This window comes from Lycorma delicatula, chromosome 1, assembly GCF_047948215.1.
Source record: "Lycorma delicatula isolate Av1 chromosome 1, ASM4794821v1, whole genome shotgun sequence".
NCBI classification, from domain to species: domain Eukaryota; kingdom Metazoa; phylum Arthropoda; class Insecta; order Hemiptera; family Fulgoridae; genus Lycorma; species Lycorma delicatula.
In genome coordinates, this window is record NC_134455.1 from 36,323,127 (window position 1) to 36,347,122 (window position 23,996).

General features: G+C 30.6%; 1 protein-coding gene across 1 annotated transcript in view; it reads left to right on the forward strand.

Annotated features, from left to right (window-relative positions):
• Nucleotides 1-23,996, forward strand: part of Nsun5 (Nop2/Sun-like domain containing protein 5) — an 81,777-nt gene that overhangs the window by 13,572 nt on the left and 44,209 nt on the right. Inside the window, exon 3 of the mRNA XM_075354083.1 lies at nt 21,707-21,972. Coding sequence (XP_075210198.1) covers nt 21,707-21,972 — 266 coding nt within the window. The remainder of the gene's footprint in view (nt 1-21,706; nt 21,973-23,996) is intronic.

Sequence of the window (23,996 nt, forward strand, 5' to 3'; positions counted from 1 at the left end):
TGTTAGTGAACCTGTTCTTTCTTTTAGGGCAGTACTTGCACTTTGTAGGCTTTCAGTCTTTAGGTTCAGCAGGCTGATCTTCAACATTGTTGGCAATGTTAGCATTTCTAAAATGGTTTTTAATTATTTGTTTTGTGGAAATAGTCAGTGTTTTTTTATTTGTACTCTTCTCAGCAGCTGATTTTTCACTAATTCTTTTCCAAGGTCCATCAAAAACATTCTTCTGGTTGTATTCACATTAGTGTTTGTTTTGAAAGTAATCATAGCATTGATAGCACTGAAATTCAGCATACCATTAAAAATAGTAAACGGTCATCTTCAACCGGTTTGTGATACACAATATTTGTTTTTTAGATGGTCAATGACATCTACACCATCTTTAGTAACACTGTAATAAGTTATCATTTCGGGTTTCAGAGCGTCTGCATTACTTTCGTCAATTTTATCATTATCATGGAGTGTAGAAAGTACCAGAGCAAGTTTCTTTTTCTTATCTGCAATGTAAGAAACCATGGAACAACAATTTGGGGGATTTGAAAAAGCAAACATACATGAACGCCTGGGCCTTTCTGAAACATTTAGAAGCTCCTAGAATTTCCCGTTTATCTTTGCGGAGGATTCCAACTACCGAACTACAGTTAGTCTGTGATTGGTGTAGAGATTGTTTACTAAAGGTATGTAGGTGAAAAAAATTATCCTTAGTCACGTTTCTTCCTGTACCATCAGTTACACTGATGCAGCATTTGGCACAGAGAAAGGGCTGTCCCTAAGTTGTTGACGGCGTATATCTCCATGTATATGTCTTATATAATGTTCTTGAATCTACAGTAGCATAGATTTTTATTCTGTATTGACACGATTTACTCTTCATACACATAAATTTACAGCAACCCCCTAAAGGCTTCCATCATCTCATGAGTCATGACATTTTCTCTTGCGCTGTAACTTTCATTAAATGTTTTTGCAAATCCATCAAAAATATTATGAATACGGGCTAAATTATCAATTTTTTTTCTTTTAGCATGTGTAGAGTAATCAATCTCTGCGCTTGTGACAGCAAACAAAATCTTCACTAGGTCATAGTGGCAATAAATATTTCAGGTGCTGTTCAATCTACAGTCCAAAGCTCATCTAAATGAATTTGATTGTTTCTTTTAACTCCAGTCATATACATTAACCATAAAAATGCAGCTATTTCTGTTTCATCAGGTAGATAACAGTCCTGTAGGCCTCTTGAGTAATTTGTATTCACTTTAGTCAATTTTTGGTTTGTAAAATTTACGATTTCATGCTTCATTGAATCAGAAGAATTGTTTCCAGTACTCTATACTTGTTTTGTAGTTTTTTTGCTATAACTCTTTTCCCAGTAGTTTTGTAACAATGTTTTGAGAATGACCCTTTGTAGTTCTGCAGGAATGATGAATATTCCACACCATGTTTTCTTTTCTGCCAATATAACATGGTGAAGGGGGAATTGGTTGACCTTCAGGAACACATGCACAAACAGAAGCATGATCTGCCTAACCATGTACAGCACCATGATCCTGCACAGCACGATGACCAAAACTATCTCTCTGATGAACAGGAGTGTGTTAACGTTCAGTAGTGGCACGTCCACAAGCAATAGGTTGACCACAGACAGGAGTCAAAGGATCATATTCAAATTTTGTATTGTCAGTATTTTCAACAGGATAATTATGGGACATAGAAGGAAGGCCCAGGTCCTGTTTCTATATATTCACTCACACCAATATCAGTCAGAAAACAATTCATATTGTAGGATATTACTTGACTGACTTCACAGTGTATGTGGGATATTACTTGACAGAAGAGGCTCAACTGGAGGCATGGGAGGGAGGTATTGTTCTGGAAGTAAGTTATTGTCAATGTCCATTGTAGCATTTTTGATCGATGTCTTATTACTGATAGCACTGTCAATGTCTTAATTTCTTTCTTTCTTTTTCCTGTTTAGCCTCTGGTAATTACTTTCAGATATTAATTCACAGGATGAATGAGGATGATATGTATGAGTGTAAATGAAATGTAGTCTTGTACAGTCTCAGTTTGACCATTCCTGAGATGTGTGGTTAATTGAAACCACACAACAAATTTCGGTATCCACGATCTAGTATTCAGATCCATGTAAAAATAACTGACTTTACTAGGACTTGAGCACTGAAACTCTTGACTTCCAAATCAGCTGATTTGGGAAGATCTGAATTGGGTTGGTCTAGTGGTGAACGCGTCACCACTACACCAACCCAGTGAGTTAATGTCTTAACTCCTAGATATATCTGAAGTTTCTGTGTTGGAACAGGATGTTTCAGAATTCCAGTCATCATGATCATCATGCTTACTAGCAAGATAAGATAAATCCAAATAATAATGATTTCCTTGTAATAAATATAGTAAATTATAAAATTTTCTTGCATTTATATAATAATTTTAATTTCACATGTTTTACTGTTATGCGATAAAAAAAATTTACATCTCTTGTTTACTTTTGCTTTATCTTTGTAAAATAAAGTGGAATTAAGCAACGTTGGTGTGAAACGTTGTAATAAGGATAAAATCAAAACCTAAACCGACAACGATTGTTAACGTCTATATGCCTACAAGCGCCCATGATGATGATGAGGTAGAGTGTGTATACGAAGAGATTGATGAAGCAATTAAACACGTAAAAGGAGATGAAAATTTAATAATAGTTGGAGATTGGAATGCAAGCATTGAAAAAGGCAAGGAAGGAAATATGGTGGGTGAATACGGGCTGGGCAAAAGGAATGAAAGAGGGGACCGACTTATAGAATTTTGCACAAAGTATAATTTAGTAATTGCCAACACCCAATTTAAAAATCATAATAGAAGAATATACACTTGGAAAAAGCCAGGCGATACTGCAAGGTATCAGATAGATTATATCATGGTTAAGCAAAGATTTAGAAATCAACTCGTTGACTGCAAAACTTACCCTGGAGCAGACATTGATAGCGACCATAATTTGGTGATAATGGAAAGTAGATTGGGGTTTAAAAACCTGAAGAAAAGGTGTCACATGAATCGGTGGAATTTAGAGAAGCTTGAGGAAGAGGAGGTAAAGAAGATTTTTGAGGAGGACATCGCAAGAGGTCTGAGTAAAAAAGATAAGGTAGAAAATGTAGAAGAAGAATGGAAGATTGTTAAAAAGGAAATTCTTAAATCAGCAGAAGCAAACTTAGGCGGAATGAAGAGAACCGGTAGAAAACCTTGGGTTTCAGACGATATATTGCAGCTGATGGATGAACGTAGAAAATATAAGAATGCTAGTGATGAAGAAAGTAAAAGGAACTATCGGAAATTAAGAAATGCTATAAACAGGAAGTGCAAACTGGTGAAAGAAGAGTGGATTAAAGAAAAGTGTTCAGAAGTGGAAAGAGAAATGAAGATTGGTAAAATAGACGGAGCATACAGGAAAGTTAAGGAAAATTTTGGGGTACATAAATTAAAATCTAATAATGTGTTAAACAAAGATGGTACACCAATATATAATACGAAAGGTAAAGTCGATAGATGGGTGGAATATATTGAAGAGTTATACGGAGGAAATGAATTAGAAAATGGTGTTATAGAGGAAGAAGAGGAAGTTGAGGAGGATGAAATGGGAGAAACAATACTGAGATCTGAATTTAAGAGAGCATTAAAAGATTTAAATGGCAGAAAGGCTCCTGGAATAGACGGAATACCTGTAGAATTACTGCGCACTGCAGGTGAGGAAGCGATTGATAGATTATACAAACTGGTGTGTAATATTTATGAAAATGGGGAATTTCCATCAGACTTCAAAAAAAGTGTTATAGTTATGATACCAAAGAAAGCAGGGGCAGATAAATGTGAAGAATACAGAACAATTAGTTTAACTAGTCATGCATCAAAAATCTTAACTAGAATTTTATACAGAAGAATTGAGAGGAGAGTGGAAGAAGTGTTAGGAGAAGACCAATTTGGTTTCAGGAAAAGTGTAGGGACAAGGGAAGCAATTTTAGGCCTCAGATTAATAGTAGAAGGAAGATTAAAGAAAAACAAACCAACATACTTGGCGTTTATAGACCTAGAAAAGGCATTCGATAACGTAGACTGGAATAAAATGTTCAGCATTTTAAAAAAATTAGGGTTCAAATACAGAGATAGAAGAACAATTGCTAACATGTACAGGAACCAAACAGCAACAATAACAATTGAAGAACATAAGAAAGAAGCCCTTATAAGAAAGGGAGTCCGACAAGGATGTTCCCTATCTCCGTTACTTTTTAATCTTTACATGGAACTAGCAGTTAATGATGTTAAAGAACAATTTAGATTCGGAGTAACAGTACAAGGTGAAAAGATAAAGATGCTACGATTTGCTGATGATATAGTAATTCTAGCCGAGAGTAAAAAGGATTTAGAAGAAACAATGAACGACATAGATGAAATCCTACGCAAGAACTATCGCATGAAAATAAACAAGAACAAAACAAAAGTAATGAAATGTAGTAGAAATAACAAAGATGGACCGCTGAATTTGAAAATAGGAGGAGAAAAGATTATGGAGGTAGAAGAATTTTGTTATTTGGGAAGTAAAATTACTAAAGATGGACGAAGCAGGAGCGATATAAAATGCCGAATAGCACAAGCTAAACGAGCCTTCAGTAAGAAATATAATTTGTTTACATCAAAAATTAATTTAAATGTCAGGAAAAGATTTTTGAAAGTGTATGTTTGGAGTGTCGCTTTATATGGAAGTGAAACTTGGACGATCGGAGTATCTGAGAAGAAAAGATTAGAAGCTTTTGTAATGTGGTGCTATAGGAGAATGTTAAAAATCAGATGGGTGGATAAAGTGACAAATGAAGAGGTATTGCGGCAAATAGATGAAGAAAGAAGCATTTGGAAAAATATAGTTAAAAGAAGAGACAGACTTATAGGCCACATACTAAGGCATCCTGGAATAGTCGCTTTAATATTGGAAGGACAGGTAGAAGGGAAAAATTGTGTAGGCTGGCCACGTTTGGAGTATGTAAAACAAATTGTTGGGGATGTAGGATGTAGAGGGTATACTGAAATGAAACGACTAGCACTAGATAGGGAATGTTGGAGAGCTGCATCAAACCAGTCAAATGACTGAAGACAAAAAAAAAAAAAAAAAAGGTGTGAAACATCTGTGCCAGAAACTTTATGGGATATATGTTTTTTACAATGATGGCTGAAAGAAAATGTTCAAGAAACTTCTTCCTAAATATTATGTCTTCCAGTTTTGTTTTTAGGGATTTCGCAGTCCCAAATTCTCTGTTCCCCATTTTCTTAACCATCAATAACTACGTTGCTGTATAACAACACTCTAATCTTTCTCTTAAAAAATCCTTCTTCCATTTGTCATCTTCTTTGCATTTTGACAGTACCAGCAGACCCAACTAATACACTAACAGTCTTTAAAATCCATTTGGATTTGTTAAATGTGTTGCGCAGATTTAAAAAAAAAATTACGTTTGCAACCAATACAAACAAAATTTCTAGCACAACCTCAGTCAGAAATTAAACTTTCTTCCCAATAAAATATATAGATATCTTTAGTTATATTTACTGTAATGATAAAAAAAAATTAGTTTGGTTCATCAGTAAATTTTGATAATGTACGAAAATTTATCTACTTAAAGAGTTGTTGAATTTCTTGAATATGTATGAATACTTATCCTACTTGCAAGTTTATAACTTTTTGTTTAATGTCTAGATGAAACAAAGACCATAAATCTATTTAACATTATATACAGAATAATAGATTTATATTAGATAAGGTACTTGAAACCTAATAAAGTAAAAATAAAAAAAAACAAATAAAAAAGAGGGGTTGAGAGAGAAAATCATGATTCATTTTTTAAATTCTAATTTTATCCATTAGTATTTTTTAGGTTTATTTTATTATATGATATTTTTACCAGAATTTTTTCTTATTACCTTCATTTATATATTAAATTTAATTTGTTAATTGCTTAAATTAATATAGCATTATATCTTTCTAAAAGATAACATGAAATATGAAACATGATAACATACTATAGCCTTGTGAACTGTAAATTTTTATTTGTTAATTTGACATGAAAAACCTCTCCCACTCTACAGTTTAACATCATACTTCCCCTCATGTATCCACCCCTTATACCCTTCCCCTCACTTCCACCAAAAAAATGTATTCACATTCACATACGTTATAGTTTTTTCTGAAAGACAGTCAAACGAACAATTTAAGCATCTGATATCAATTTAACTGGCTAACCTTGTTGCAAAATGCTTTTCTAAATGAATTTTACATATTTTAAAAGTTTTTTATCTAAAATTTAAAATACACTTTAAAAAGAAATATAACTGACCTGCGCAAATGAATAGTGGGGATGTTGCAGTTTTTAGTGCAATAAAGATTTCATTATCACAGAAGCACTTCATTTATTCTGGAGCTTATAATGGGATTGAACACATAAAAATATTTCATAAACAAATGATGGCATAGAAGAAATTACCTCATTTCTAAAATAACTTAAAGAATAGTGGCCAAACAAAAGTATTCTTTATGCATAAAAGTTTAAAAATTTGGAAGTTCAAATTTCTATAGGAGGGGGTGCAGAGAAGCAGTTGCATTATGGCTTACTATTGTCTAGTTGTATTTTAATTTACGATGTAACAAACGTTTTGCGATCACTTTTACTGATCAAGTTGGCATAAGATTTGTATTGGTCAAGTCAGAATTTTTTATACAAATTTTACATTATTACTATTATTTTTAACAAAATGAAAATAAAATAAAATATGTTTTTCTTGATTTTCACAATTTATTTAAAAAATGACAACTTTGTCAGTTCACAGTACTGTCCTCAAATGTTTAGAGGACAGCTTAAAAGTACATACAAAGAAAAAAGGTAAATACATAAAACCAAAAGAGATAAAATAAATAAAGAGAAAATATATGGAGTGTATACGTGAATCAGTAATATATAAATTTAACTCTTAAGTACTATTGGTACTTAGAATAAGATACAATGCCATCTCACGTCGATAAGTTTTATCGGTGAACCATTCAAAACCAATTGATAATTTAAAAGTTTATTATTTTCCAGTGACCATATTATTTTATTAGTTTCAAACCTTAATTCTCAACTTTTAAGTATTTTGAAATTACCACTAAAAAAAACATGATTTTCATCTTAGATTTTCATAATTAGAAACCCTCTTGTTATTGGAAAAACAAGATTTGTGATCCCGAATATGTTTTTCAAAAGACCAGCCTAACATAAACTTTATCACAAGAACCATATTCAAGTTTGTAAACAAAATCAGTTTAATTGATAAAAATCGTGATACTAAAATTGCACAGAATATTATTTTATTTATTTATTATAAACGAAAATTTTTTCGTACGTGTGAATTTGCACATGTTATGCCTGGCATCTATTTGTAGTAAGTTTCAGTATGAAACATTTTTCTGATTTAAGTTAATTTTTTAATTGATACTTTATTCGAATTTTATGAAAGTTTGCTAACTTCTTGTTCAGGCAGGAGGTGATTTTATTTCTAAAAAAGAATGATTAACAAATTAAATATTTTTAAATAACATCACAAACAGGAAATTCCAGAGTAGATCAAATACGTACTAACAACTTGAGTTTACTAACTTCTGTTAGCCACTAATTGATCATTGTTAAAATCTTTTTAACTTAGCAGATGGCTGATTTTTTAGTTGTGAAATCATAAAAAATATATTTTGTAATTCTCTTGAAAAATGATTAATATCTGTACACAAATACTAATGAAATTTTGATTTTTAAACCAGTGAAATTGTGATTTCAGTACAGTTTATGAATATAAACACAACACCAGGTAATTATCATTATAATTATTATTAAAATTAAAATAACAGACAAGTGATTGATATTATTAAAAAAAATAAAAGTTGCAAAATAAAAGGTAAGGAAATGGATGACAACGTACCATCTTAAAAGATTATTTCTTCACAGCTTTTGTTGGAACTGAACACAAACAAAACTTTTATGGTCTAAAATGAATGACAGTTGATAGTTTAAAAGTTAAAAACCATGATGTTCTCCCTTTTAATTAAAATAATAATTAAACTAGGCTAGTAAATAAAGATAACTGTTATCTGTTTCTCTTATTAGTAGTCATCCTACATCATTGCCAACTACTTTGAACCTTTAACTTGCTCTATAATAGCAAAAAAAAAAAAATGATAGCAAGTTGTTAAGTTTTCAAATCTACACAAAAAAAAATACATGAAGTCTGTCTGTTATATATGCCAGACTTCTAATGTTTACCTTAATTTGTCTTGTGATTTTACTACTTAAATAACAGAATTTTATAACTTGTTGAGGCAGCATCACTAAATGTGGTTTAAGTGTACTAATCAATTACCATCGATGAAACAACACAAAGCAATTTATTCTATGACAAAATTGTCTTTATTTTATTACAAAGTTAAAGAACACAAACAATATTTAAATACATTTATTTTGTGATTTGTACCTTTTCACTTTTTGTTTAATTTTATATTTTTATTGATGAGTACCTGACACGGATTTAGAAATAACACATGTAATAGCAGAATGCTAAGGTGGGGTTTTTTTTTAATATTGAAAAAATAATTTCTTAAATAAAATTGGCCCATAGATCAAATATCATTTTACTAAGAAAAATGTCTGTTTTAGTTTTGTGCAGAAAAATATTTGGAAGTATTATTTTAAATAATACTTTTCTATTTATATAAATATATATCTTCTATATAGATGGATGGATGAGCTAAATAAATATTTAAAATTAATTAATTAAATTAATATCATACAGTTTTAATACTTCAAATCAAACAAATGAAATCCACGAAAACTATATCTCTATATTTACTTATAAGAGTGAATAAAGTAAGAAAGTGCAAGAGAGCTAGTACATGAGAAACTATACCTTCTTTTAATCTTTGGTGATCATGTAATTCATAAAAAATACAGAAATGCATCATGTACAGGTATCAAGTTTTACCTTCAGTTATTCAGATTCACGTTCATAAAGATGCATGGTTCTATAATTCATAAAGATTAATTCTATAATTAACATTACAATTTAATGATTATGATGTAACAGCTGTTTTGTTATTCTGAAAAGTTGTATCTAAAATTGATAACCTAGATAAATTGTAAAGTAATTTTTACTTCGTAATTACAAATGTTAACAAAATATTAATCTCATTTTTAACGTGTATATGTTTTTGAAATTTTTGCTTTACTGGTTTTCACATTGGAACCAATATGAAATTGGAATCTCATAGTTTTTATTTTTGTTATTATAACCTGTAACATACTGCACATATATTATAATGAAGAAAATCAGGTGGTTGAAACAAGTAGTAAAAATATGTCGGCCTGAGTTGGAATTTATACCTAAGATCAGCTGATCTAGGATTTGGTGCCAGCTTACTAACCACATCTATTGGTCAGTCTTATCTTATTGACATAAAGTGCGAGGGTAAATGAAATATAAACTGGATTTTTATTCCTGAGCATGTACAGTTGGTAGGACTGGGCCCACGCTTCTAGTATACTTGGGTGGGATCATTAGGAGTAGGAAGAGCCAGCCGTTCACACTCCCAATCAATTTATCAGTAACGCTCTCAACAACCTCTGTCAATTTGTCAGAGGAACAGGTGCACCCCTCCACTGCGCAACACAATTACAAAATTTCTTGCCTTTGAGGAAGTTCAAGCTTGGAAATTTTCCGGAGATTGAATGCACAGTTCAGGGACCAAACATTGTCAAGGACTTGTGTTTGCCTGGCATAAAGAGTTCAAGGAAGGACGAGAACGAATGAAAAGTCAGGAACATGATTGCCATCCTCAGACCAATGTTACAGACAAAAACGTTCGTGCGGTTCGAGACATTCCTGAAGACAGTCAACAGGTGAGAGTATCCAAAATAGCAGAATAGTTCATTATTAGTTATGGGAGCTGTCAAGCAATCATCACAAACGATTTGCAGTTCCATAAAGTTTGTGCCAGATGGGTTCCTTGTCTTTTAACTGCAGATCAGAAGTTGAGACATTTGGAGGTCTGTCAAGAGGCTTACAACTAGGTTTGCAAAAGAAGGTGATGCATTTTTGAGTTGGATCATCACCTGAAACAAAACGTGAGTCCACCACTACTCCAGTCAAAACAAGCCAGTATGGAGTGGCAAAGGAAAGGGAGGCAGCTCCAATGAAAGCCAAGGCTCGACTTGGCAAGGTTCTTTCAATGACGATGCATTCTGTTCATTGATTTTTTGCATGAGCAACACACAATCAGTGCTGCTTACCACTGCAAGCTGTTGAACGAGTTGAGAGCTGCATATCACTGCAAAAGACAAGACCAACCTTTGCGGGAGGCCGCCATCCTCCACGACAATGCCAGGCTGCCCCATACTGCAGCTCTAACGGTCTCAAATCTAGAAGGTCTCTGCACTGGACTCAACTTGATCATCCTCTCTACAGCTCAGACTTATTGCTCTGTGATTTTCATTTGTTTGGACCGCTTAAAGAAGCTGTAGGAGGGCAGTGATTTGAAGATGTGGAGGGATTCATGCACAATTTTCTCTTGACACAACCAGCTTCATTCTACAATGCTGCAATAAAAAACCTTTCATCTCGCTGGAAAAATGTTTTTCTAAAGCAGGATGGAAACTATGTAAAAAAAATTATATTTGCCTTTTATTTTTCAATAAATAAATTTAAAAAAATAATAAAACCCCGTTTATATTTGATTTACCCTTGTACTTGCCAATCAGGGAAAACTTGTTTAAAAATTCCTAATCAGAAAGAAATAATATTACTGTAAAATTTAATACCAAAGTATGCTGTAAAAATTAATAAAAAAATATTATTAAAAATAAAATATTTATATTTGCTCTTAATCATACAGATAGTGAGATCATTCGGATATTGTTACCTCTAGCTTTAATTAAATTTATTATAAGTATTCATTACTAAAATTGTGTAATGAATATCAATAATAATATTAATTACAGTTTGAATATCAATGAGTACAATTAAAATAAAAAAAGAGCTCAGTATACATTTAAAAATAAAAAGTAATACTCCTTCCATTCTGTTTTTATTCAAATTTTTTGAAATTGTAGCGAAATAACTTAATAAACATTAATTTAAGTTAATCCTTAAGACATTTGGACAAGTTTGCAAGTATCCAATTAAAAAAGGGTTTATAATAACTGTTTATTATTATAAAATTTTAATATTTAACTTGCTTCATACAGGGTGATATCGGTGTGGAACTTGTACGACTATTATACTGCAAAATTAGAATTTATTATTGCATAATATAACTATAATTATTATAATTTTGCAATTAGGGATAATACACTTTTTATCATTTTATACAAGTGGGTTTAATTTATACAATGTGGGTTTAATATTTATGTAGATTTTATTGGAAAGTTCCCAAATTTCCACACAGAATAAACAACTATAATGTAGACTGTTATTAATATCCTACTAATTCTCAAAATTAGAGAACTACAAAAGATTTGCTGTTCTATTAATCAGCTCTGCAAAAACATATATCCCCCCCCCCACCCCGAGGAGTAATAAAATTCTACATTCCCTGTTGGTGTGAGTGCCAAAAACAGTACAATGCTTACAAATGCGCAAGAGACCAATTGTAGGCGTAGGCGAGCAATTGCTAGAAGTCTTAAACAACGCTGGAACAGTTGAATGGAAAGAAATGTTGGAGAACCTCAACTTTAAGCAGGGCAGCATGGAATTTATTGTGCTAGCTGGAAAACTGGACAGTAAACACCAGTTGCTAATACTAACACCCCTAGGCCAGAAGTCATAGCCAAAAAAAATAAGAACCTATCGAAGATCATTATTGATAAGTCACATAAGATAGAAGTGAGGTATGCAATTGGCAAAATTCGTAAAAGGTAAAAGTCATCAACAGCTCCTTCCCGTTATGGACCATATCACAATGGAAGAATTCAATACTGTAATCAATTTAACAAAATGTAGAAAAGCTGCTGGATTAGACAACATATATTTTGAGTTTATTAAACACATCAGTCCAAACATGAAACGATGGCTTGTAAATCTTTATAATGATATCCTGCGAAGGGCTGAGTTACAAAAACTTTTCAAGAAAAATAAAGTAATTACCGTATCTAAGCCTGGGATGGACATCGCTCAACCTGAAAGCTGCAGACCGATAGCGCTTTTTAAGTGTGTGTTTCAAGATCTTGGAAAGAATACTACTTGTGTGTCTTAACACCCATTGTCAGTAATGGTATACCAATGGAGCAGGTTGGTTTTATGCCAGGAAGAAGATGCTGCGATCAGGTCCTTTTGCTTACAACCTATGTAGAGAAAGGATTTTAACAAAGACTTGAAACATCTGCTGTGTTTATTGATCTGAGTTCAGCCTATGATACAGTCTGGAATGGAAAGAAGGACTACTATTCAAGGTATATCAGAATGTTCCTTGCAAATCGTTCTTTAATTTACTGAATGAGATGCTGAGTGATGTGTTTTACAGGTACATCTCAACAGAAAGCCAAGCATTTTCTACAACCTGCTGAACGGTCTACCACAAGGATCCGTACTGGCACCTTTGTTTATTATTTATATCTCATTATACTACCAACTACATCCTCATAATTCATGTATGCTGATGAAGTGCCATCGGTGCCCAAAGCTTGAACTTAGCCCAAACTGAGACTGTACTGACAGATGACCTTGGCACAATCTGTAAATATCTAAAAAAATGGGGACTCCAGCCGAATCCAAATAAAACTGAAGTCATGGCGTTTCATCTTAACAGTAAGGAAGCTCAAAGAACTCTTGCCATTAACTATGAAGGAGTCGCACTGAAACATATCCCACACCCGACGTACTTCGGTGTCATGCTTGACAGAACACTTACCTTTAAAATACTCATTGAAAAATTATTAGCTAAACTAGAGCCAGTCTGATTCAGAAGCTGGCCAATTCATCTTGGGGAGTTATCGTTGAAATTGTAAGAATCAGTGCATTAGCCCTCGTACACTCAACTGTAGAATATTGTGCTCCTGTTTGGATTAATAGCTGCCACATCAAGCTCATCGACACATCTGAACCAGGCTATGCAAGCCATAACTGGAACAGCTCCACTTCAGTGACTATCATTGCTGAGTAATATTGCAAACCTCCAAACTAGAAGACTGGCAGCCCTCAAATTACAGTTGGAAAAATGTGATGCTAACACCCATCTCTACATATTTATGCCGATATAAATTTTCTCAAACAGCACCAGAGACTGAAGTTCAGACATCCATCTGCAGCAGCCGCTGATCGGGTCAACGACTTCAACACAAAGGATCACTGGACATCATTATGGCAAGATCAGAATATCACTAACTCCAGCCTTGTGACAGATCCAACTCTGAGGATACCAGGATTTACTCTTCCCAGAAGAGTGGTGCAACAGCAACAGGATTCGCACAAATCATGGTATCTCAATAAGAGCTTAACCCAATGGGGAACTGCAGAAAGCCCACGATGCAACCAGATGTGGAGCTAAAGAGCAATCACCCACCTGGCCCTGATTTGTTCAAATGCATTTTTTAGAGGCTCGCTACAATATATCCATGATCTTATCCCCAAAGCATTGGAATGGCTGATCCACTGTGACCTGTATTTGTGATAAAATGTGCAATAAACATAATATTGTAAAAGTTGTGATATTTGTGAGTTCATTAGATTATTGAAATAATCAATATATATTATCCTAGTCATACGGTGAACACAAACAACACTGTACTGGTGCAAGCGGTCTGCAGGTAAGGGTGTCGACTGTTTGGTTGTCTTTGTATTTTTCCTAAGATTATCATCGGATTTGATTAAAATTTATATGGAACCACTGCAAAGGTATACTTTCAATTAAAAAAGAAAATAACAAAATCGATTCTCTAATGTCAGAGATATTGCATAACACTTGAAAAAAATGCAATCCAATTGAGAACTTCCTTTTTTGAAGTTGGTTAAAAGCATTCCATTTTACTTTTACCTTTTTATGTTGGTTTAGTTTTTTAAGCTAATTCAAGGGTTTTAATTTAAAACATGGGTAAACCTCCAAAAATATGCGCTTGAAAAAAATACATTTGTAACAATCACAAACAGTGAGACCAATGTCTTTAAAAAAATAAAAAAAGGGTGTTATGAACAAATGAAATTAAGTAACTTCTATGACCATGAGCTAAGGATGCTTGGAGTAGAGGAGGAATAAATGTTCTTCCCATTGCAGATACATAAGCAAATAAAATAAACAATAGATGAAAATCAGTAAAAAAAATGTTTTTTTTTTTTAAGTTACTTTAAAAAAAATAATAAATGCATGTCTTGATTATAAATAATACAATGAGCAAATTATTAACTACTTAATGCACATTTAAAAACATTGAATAAAATAATTTTAATTCTATATAATTACTGTATTCAAAGCAATTCCTAATTACCCATAAACTACAGGAAAAAATTTCTTGTTAAATTTCTTAATTACTCTTTTTATATACATCAGAAAAAAAGAAAGAAAATTGGACAAAATCATCCATGCTTTTGACATTAAAGGGACTACATAAACAGTATTTTCATTTTAGAATCATTGAATATTATTGTAGATGAATAAATAAAAAAATAATAACTGAGGTAATTAATTGTATTTTTAAACAATGTTCAGACAAAATATTCAACAAATTGAAGTACCAGTAAAATAAAATGATTGTTGGGCATTAATGTGAAATTTTTATGAAAAGATTTGTTGTAGAAATAAATGTAAGTTAAAATAAAGATTAAAATACAATTATTTGTAAACTGTTATGATTTTTATTAATAATTTAATAATGAACACAGTATTATGATTTATTAAAAATTTTGTTAAGTTTCTTGATATCGTTAGCCTATAAAATTAGACATTGATAGTTTTTGGCTGGAAAGATTCAATTGAGTACGGGTTTAAGTAAACCCTTTTGTATTATATTTTGTTGATGAATAATTTTTTTAAATGTTATAATTCAAAAATTTCAGGTGTTTAAATGAAAAAATAAATTTATGTTGTTTTTGAATTTATTACTTAATATAATTTTAAAATTCACAGCAGATCTGTAACGACCACTTTGAACATTGAAATAATGGAAAAAGATAATTAAAATATAAAATATCACTGTTACTATAGATTTTTTCATTTTTGTATCGCTTTGTGGAAATATATTTACAGAATTGATGTAGTGAACCCAAATTCCTGAGAGTAAGGTTATAAATAAAAAATATGAAAAAATGTTTTAAATTGATAGACTGTTAGTACTCTGACTATAATTTTTCAGTCATGAAATACATGTTTTTACCTCATTATGAAAATTAATTTGCAGGTTTAAATTAAAGATCGTTAACATTTTTAATTGTAATCTTTAAGTTATTTTGTCAACGTTTTAATTTTCAATGAGGCTGTAATTAAGCTAGCCATCCCTGTAACAACTCACTGTATAATATAAAACAACTCTTTATGGTATTTGTAAGCTTGTCTCTAAATATTTACAGTCCGCTGCTAATTTACTGTCATCATTATGTGAGGTAATTGTTTAAAAATTCATGAGAATCTCAGACAATATATAATTATTTTAATATTTAAACATAATTTGAGGTTATATTAAAAATGCATTATTTTTGTAATTCACTTGATAAATAATGGCAGAACATTGTAATTAAGTTAATAGTTAATGCAGAATTAAATTTGCATTATGTGGGTGAGAATTGATAGTAAATTCTTTGTAAATATCCTGCTACATTATTTCAGATCAAAAGACCGGTTAGTTTGTGAGCATCACAATGAGAAATAATGATACTGATTCAGGAGGAAATCAAGTTTTAAGGAGTAAAGAGCTGCTGTATGAACAGTGTGTACCTTAAATTTCATTTAAGTGATGAACTTGGAAAACTTGCATTAGGAAAACAAATTTAGTACTTGTTCTGAATAGATAATTGTTGCATGTCATTTAAAAAAACATGTAAATGATAAATCAATAACAGTAGTGTATCTTTGAAACAATGATTTTTTTTTGGCTATGTACTTGTGTAATAAAAAAAAATGTTAAGATCACATTATAATCTTTAAAACGGATAGAAATTTTTTACATGTTTCACATGAGTATAAAATGAAGTTAGGTAGAAAAGTTGTTTAAAAGGGTAACTTTCTTTAGTTTTTGGAAAAAGAATTTAGTAATGAAATTAAGTTATTACCTACAACATAAAAGTGGTTAAGAAATAATTTAAGATCATCCTAGATTTTGACTACTACAAAGTTGCTTATTAGACATCTCATTTTCAGAAATTTAATATAAATAGAACAGGATATTTTTCAGTTTGACATTGAACGTGCCCAATACTGTTTTTCTTTCTTTTTTTTTGCTTGATGATATTGCCCCATAAGCTTGAAACTTAGGCGTAGAGTATGAAAGTGGTATTTTGTAACATATGAAAAATGCCAAGTCAGACCGGGATTCAGAACCAGTACCTTCAGATGAGAGGCTGAGATGTTACCACTTCTCCATGAGATTTAGTTGTATATTTTAATTAAAATGCTTTTTATATTACAACGGAACCACTTATTGAACATACTAAGTCCTATTCAGAATTTTGAAAGCTAAAATTAGATAATTACAGGAATGAAACTCAGAAGAATGTCTACTTTATAAAAAGGCATTTTGGCAAACACCATAACTAAACTTCAGAGGGTTGATGATTCTGCCTCGAGGTGCTTATTAGTTTTAAATTTCATTATACTAAATGAAACACTTTGACAAATACATAAATATGAATTAATACTTAAATTTTTATTTAAGTACGTGACAAAGTATTTCTATGCTATATATTTTATGTCTTAAATTATTTCATTTGTGTGTTTTGGTCTAATGGGTGATCGATCATGTGTGAAATGTATATGAATGTCACTCATGTAATGCAAAATACAATTTTCTGCATGCATTGTTGTATTTTTGCTGTAACCAGAACAACGGTAATTATAATTGTTGTTTTGGTTACTCTTACACATCATGTATAATAGTTTATCAGTATTACATGTAATTAAAATTAAGGTGGTGGTTGTGGCATTTTTGCCAAACAAATAGTGAAAAATTGCCATGCTGCAACATTGTATATCATCAGGGATTTCAGTTGGCCGACTGATGGAGTTCTAAATTTCTTTCAATTCATTTAACCCAAGTGCGCTATAAAAATTTTGACATCCAATTTTCCATCATTATTGTACACAAAATCTCAAAATTTAATAAATATTTCAACCCAAGTGCTATTTCTGTAGCATTGATGTATTAGTAATTAATAAGGTTGTAATACAATATTATTATATGTTGATCCATACTATGGATAATACAGTTGTAATCTTAAATTATCAATAATACAAAAATGGATGGTTTATTCTTTAGCCTATCTGTATCCCATATTTTTGTTCTCTCCTTTTTTCCTTTAGTTTCTTAAACTTTAATCAACATTTAATTATAACTATATTAAGATCAGAAACAATATGGTTACATCCATTAATAATTTAGAATTCATAACGTAGTTTCAAAATCTATACATAACTGTTAATAAAACATATTGATTCCTTCCCGTTAACTCCTAATCTCACCCCTAATCAGAGCCATTTATTCTTTTATTATTTTTGAAAAGGGTGTTTACACTAGTTTATACTTAATGCAAAGTTATGAAAGCCTTTTACATTTCTCTGACGTAGTTCATACTTTTCAACTTTTTTGTTTCTTGTCCTTTCTTAGCAAGACTTTACACTTTCCCATTACCATCAAATTCTCATCTTCTGTTATAACCAGTATGTTTGATTACATCATCTACTCCTCCATATATGTCTTTTATTTTCTAATCTTCTGTTGAAAAGTTTGTTATATGAACTTGGACTCTTGTAGATTTGGACTTTGAATCTATATTGTGTAAAATAATTTTCTCTTGTTACTACTTATCATTTGCAAACATTTTATTCTACTATTCATTATACTCAGTAGGTCCGAAAAGTTCCCGAACTAAATTTCTGTAGTTGATACAATTAGTGCCATCTGTCGGACAACCAAGGAATATGTACTACAATGTTTGACAAACAAACAAAATTTCATCATAATTTCACATAGTACATTCGTAAGGAAGTCTGCTTTGTTAGAACATAAAAAAGTTTATCTGTTGAATTAAAAACATATTTAAAAAATACAATTATTGTGAGGTATGTTTAAAATCTCAATCACTGTTATAAATTTCATAATACAGTAAATGATATCTTGTGCCTCTACATTTTAATCTTTGAAAAATAAGTTTTTATTCCTAATGTATATAATATACAAGTTGTATGCACTGATCTCAATTTAAAGTCAAGTGAAAGTAATCATAATATTTAACTGTGTGGTAAAAATTTATTTTGATAAATAATTACATTCTGCTTCTAGGGTAGAAAAAAAAATCTTGGCTGCATTTTATAGGCTCAATTTACACACCCAACCATTTAATCTGTTTTGATGGATAAGATGGGCAATCTGAGTACTATAAGTGGGAACACAAATATAAGAGAGATCTACATTTTCATTAATTTGTGTGTCATTATTGTTATGGGGTTACTATCAGAAGCCTTCTCCATGAGAAACCAGTATTAAGAGCAGATAGCGTATTCAGATATTCAATTTTATATATATATATATTTTTTTTTTTAATATCCTGTGTTCATATAGAAAATGCACATCATACAAGAGGGACAGCAAATGGCATAGAGCTCACATTGCCTTTCATCCACTTAACTAGTCATGTTACATAACATGTACAAAGTCATGTTACAATTAACTAGTCATGTTACATAACATGTACAAAGTCATGTTACAATTAACTAGTCATGTTACATAATAAATATGAGTAGCCCAATTTTTATGCAGATCCTCAATTTTATCATAAAATACTGAAAATAGGTTTTTTGCGTATTTTGTTACAGATCTAGCTTGTGATTGTAATACAAAAGTATACAAATATTAAAAAAAACTCATCTGGTGAATTTTTACTATATATATATATATATATTGAAAACCTGAGAATTTGAAAATAAACTTCCATGTAAAAAAAAATCACAATTGAAGAAAGGCTGTCTCTTTACTGGAAATAAACATAGACAAACATTTAAAATTTATACATATAATTTAGATCCTTTGATAGATCATGGTCTTTTCTTACAACCTGATGATCAAAAATATCTTTGTGAATAGCATCCTTGAAAATAAAGGATGTGAACTATAATCCATAACCTATGACCAAAATATTTTTAATGAAGCTTATTCCTATATTCACTCAACAGAAACTACTGACTGCAGTTTCTGTGCATATTGTTGGGATTTAGTTATGACTAAGAACTAGAGCATTCTATGGCATTTACAAAAAAAAAAAAACATTTCCAAAATAAATGTAATCATCAAAAAGAACAAATTTTTAGTAAAATTTATTATTGTTTGCGATGATTGATTAGAATTATATCAAAAACTTGCCACGTGGCACATTTTTAGCCCAATAAAATCAAAAGATATTTTATTTTTTTCATTAAATGATATATTTTATTTGTGAGATAAAGATTCATAACTGTAAAAAATTCACAGATGTGCAATAATTAAAAACAATTGCTTAATTAACTGTCTGCATAAAAATATACGGAATAAATATCAGAAGAAATGTTGAAACTACCATAAGCAGCAGTAGAAAACACTACATAAATTTAATATTTGAAGAACAAAATTCTCTTTTAGAAACTGTGAATGGTGTTTTTTTTGTGCACAATGAAGTTAGCTCATGAAAGCAATGATTCTACAACATATAAACTAATTTTATAACAACATACGCTTATGGGAAAGAATCAACCTCTTTTTTTCTCTATTAACAGAATGCAGAAACATGAAGGAATAACAAGATTAAGAACCTAAGTTTTCTTTATTTTCCTCCCATCATGAGAGAGTTTCACCCTTTTTGGGTGAATGGATGTTTCCAGATATCGTAAATTTTTATGGAATTTTTGTCAGATGTCAGCTACTTCTTTACTATGCAGTATTAGCTTTCTGTGTGCACATTTGATTAAATATTTCTAGATTTAATTTCTCCGAAGTGGTCTTCTATTTCTTGAAGTTGTGTTAATTAACTTGTAATTATTTCTTGTACTGTTTCACTGTACTTTTCTTTCAGCTGATTTTCCTTTGCCGAGTTCATTTTCTTTTTATTTTATACTGTAAAATTGTTTTTAATGGTCCCTACTTTAAAATTTAGGAAACCTCTTTATTATGTATTTAACCTATGTTGTTTGATCATTACATTTTTTGAGATGTTTTGTAAACAATTGATTCTGTTATGTGTAATGCATGTATGTGTTCCTGCTATTGTGGGTAACTATGTCCAGTTTGTTAATTGACTCAGAGGTTTTCTTAGACAACAATTTTCTATCAAATTTGAAAGCAAGTCATTTTAATTTGTAGTAATTTAACCTTTCTAGTTATTTATAATTTTTTTTTTTTTTTTTTGCTTCAAATAATGATGTATAATTTTGTTTTAAATTTACTTACACTTCTTTTCCTTTTTACTCATCTTTTCTTCAGTTTCTTAAAACTGTGAACCTACTCTTCATTACACACCATGATCAATATCTGTCTATTACTGGAGACATCTTTAGTCTATTTGATTTTTTAACTCTGCCCAAATTTACTTATATACTCATTCTAATGCCTTATGCCTTCTTTCTGGCTTTACTCATATGTATCTTATCTTATGGTCTTTGAAAATGTTATGCTATTACCTATATACTTGTTATTGAAGTAGTTGAAGTAATTATTCTTTACATGAGAAAATACTGAATTTTTAAGACCTTTTTTTGTATTTTATTGCCCTTTTGAGCCTAAGAAAATATTTTTAATCTGCAGTCAGTTTGCAATTTCAAGTACTTAGAAATTTGATATGTAAATGTTATGTAACATTTACTCTTCAGTGTTTAGATTTTATAGTAATATTTTAAAGTATCATTATGATTTGGAAATTTTCATTCGCGAGTATAGAAATATGACATTTAAATATAAAAAAAAATTTTCTCCTGTATAAATAACATTTTATTCAGTGTTTAGTTATGAATACTGTGAATTTATTTATACAAAAAAAAAAAACATTAGTTTTAGTGATAATGTATTTTTTTGGGTAAAGTGTATGGCTTTGATTCTTTTGTTCTCTTGCATGAAATTTACGATTTTTAAAACAAAAGATGAAAAGAAGCAGGTAATTAATCTTCAGGTTATTTGCTAAGATAATTTTTACATTTGGGGTTTTAATAAAACTACTGTTGTTTAATTTTCTGGCTAGTAAATGTCATTAAGTTTTTTGAAATGTTTAGTGATATTCACATTGGATTATAAGACATATCAAGTTTGGAAAATTTAACAGTTTTCTGAATACTGGAGCTAAATGCAAACCAGTTATTTAGTTAATGATTTGCTTTAGTATATACTAAATTTTTTTTCTCATGTGAATGTGTTTGTGGATTTGTTTAAAAAAAAAAACTTATTTCATATTTGTTTATTTATTGTTTTCTTGTTTATTGATTTAGCTTCTAAACCAAAATATGTACGCATAAACATACTGAAAATAGCGTTTGAGGATGCTATTGAAAAATTCAAAGGAGAAGGTTGGGAAGAACTTACATGTCCTGATAATTATGAAGATTATTTAAAACTTATTAAACAACGTTTATTTAATGAAGAATATGTTTTTGTTAAAGATTATCATGTTAAAAATCTACTGGTATTTCCAAGCGGTGTACATTTTTATGATCACCCTGCTTACTTGGAAAGATTTATTATACTTCAAGATAAAGTAAGTAATAATGATGGTATTAGCAGCATTATTAATATTACTTACCTAGTTTAATTTTTTAAATTAGCCTTATAAAGTGTGTTTATGTAGTCATTCACATTGATTGTTTTTGTAAATAATTATGAAATTAAATGTATTAACACCAAAAGTGAAGCTTAAAATTAATTTTGTATGCTTCATTTTATTAACAATTAGCAAAGCAATGCAAGAATTTAGCATTCTATATAACAGCAGTAATATTTACTTCCTTTACATTAGTTTCTATTATGTTTAGTAATGAATTATAAATTACAATGAACATCTAATGCACATAACTAACACATAACACATTTTTTAGAGTTTATAAATTATGAAAGTAATAAATATTAAAGTATAAATTATCTTATAAATAAATTACTTTAATAAATATTTTATAAATAACACTGTAGTTTGTAGAATTGATGAAATGTCTGAATGGTAAAAATCATCTTACTTGCAGAATTAGGGTAAGAGAAATTTTTGCTTTACAACTAGTTGAACCTACAGTTGTACAAGGTTTGTCCCAACTAATAGGCTTTACTAATTTTTTATAGGTGAACAATTTTCTTGAAGATATATTATTTTGTGAATCCATGCGAGGAACCGGTGAAACAATTTTCAGAATTCTTGATAGTTATATAACATTGAAGAACTGGATTGGAAAAACTATGACAGAATATTTTTATGAATGATGCACAAGCACTGTATGGTAAAAACAGCGGTGCTGTAACTTACATACTTCAAAAATTCAACATAGACACGCTGCACTATTCATAGGAAAGCATTAATATCCAAGAATATATGAAAACATGTCAATGCTGTTTTGACCACTGCCATAAAAATTAAATATCTTGTCAAGAGCAAACCATTATAACCACATTTATTTCAAAAACTCTGCAATGAGATAGGAAGTTTCCATGAATCTTCCTTCTGTCTTCTTAAAGTTCAATGGCTAACAAGAGGCAAAGTCATCTTGATGAGACTTGTTGAACTCTGTGAAAAAGATCCAAATTTTCGGATTATTACAAGCGAGATGAGTATTCAACAGTTTTGTGTGATGTGAAATATTTATTCATAGTGACACTTATGTAACAGATATATTTTTTAAATTGAATGATTTAAATTTACAATTACTTGGGACATATGGAACTAGTATATTTGTGGTTCATGGTAAAATCAGAGCTTTTTTTAAAAAAAAAAACATTTCTAAGACTTTTCAGGATTGTAAATATGACTGTTTTAAGAGATTCAGAAATGTTGTCTGAAAATGAAGTAATGCCAGATAAAAAATTAATATCTATATTGATTGAACATTTGGACAGATTGAAGGAAAATTTTGATTTTTATTCCTATAAATACAAAATATTGATAAATATACAAGGATTATAAATCCATTTCAAAGCAATTTAGTTACTGTATATCGAAGAAGATGGATGAGGAATTAATTGACTTGTCTGAAGATACTACATTAAAAATTAATTTTGATTGTACAAAATTGTTGCAGATTTGGGTGTAACATGCATCCAACTTTATATACTACAGCTTCAAGAGTACTGCTTCCTTTTACAACTTTGTCATTACAAGGCTCGGCTGATAAATTTTGCACATTATGCGTAGCATGGGAACAAAAAGAGATATTGGAATGAAATAAAAATGAATAAAAGTACAATACTTTCCCTATAAACTGCAGTATTTACTTTCCAGTATAATCCCTATTTACACTGATTAATTTTTCCCGTGTGACAAGTTTTTGCATTCCATCACTGACAAATTCTGGTGGACTTTCTTTGATCCAAGTGGCCACAGCTTCCTTCACCTCATTTTCAGTGGTGTAGTGATTGCCTTTGAGATCCTTCTTGAGATGAGGGAAGAAGTGGAAGTTGCACAGAGCCAAATCCGGCAAGTATGGTGGATGCGGAATAGGCTCAAACTGCAGCTTTTGGAGAGCCTCTGTGGTGGCATGCAATGTGTGAGACCATGCATTGTCATGTTGCAAGATTATGGGC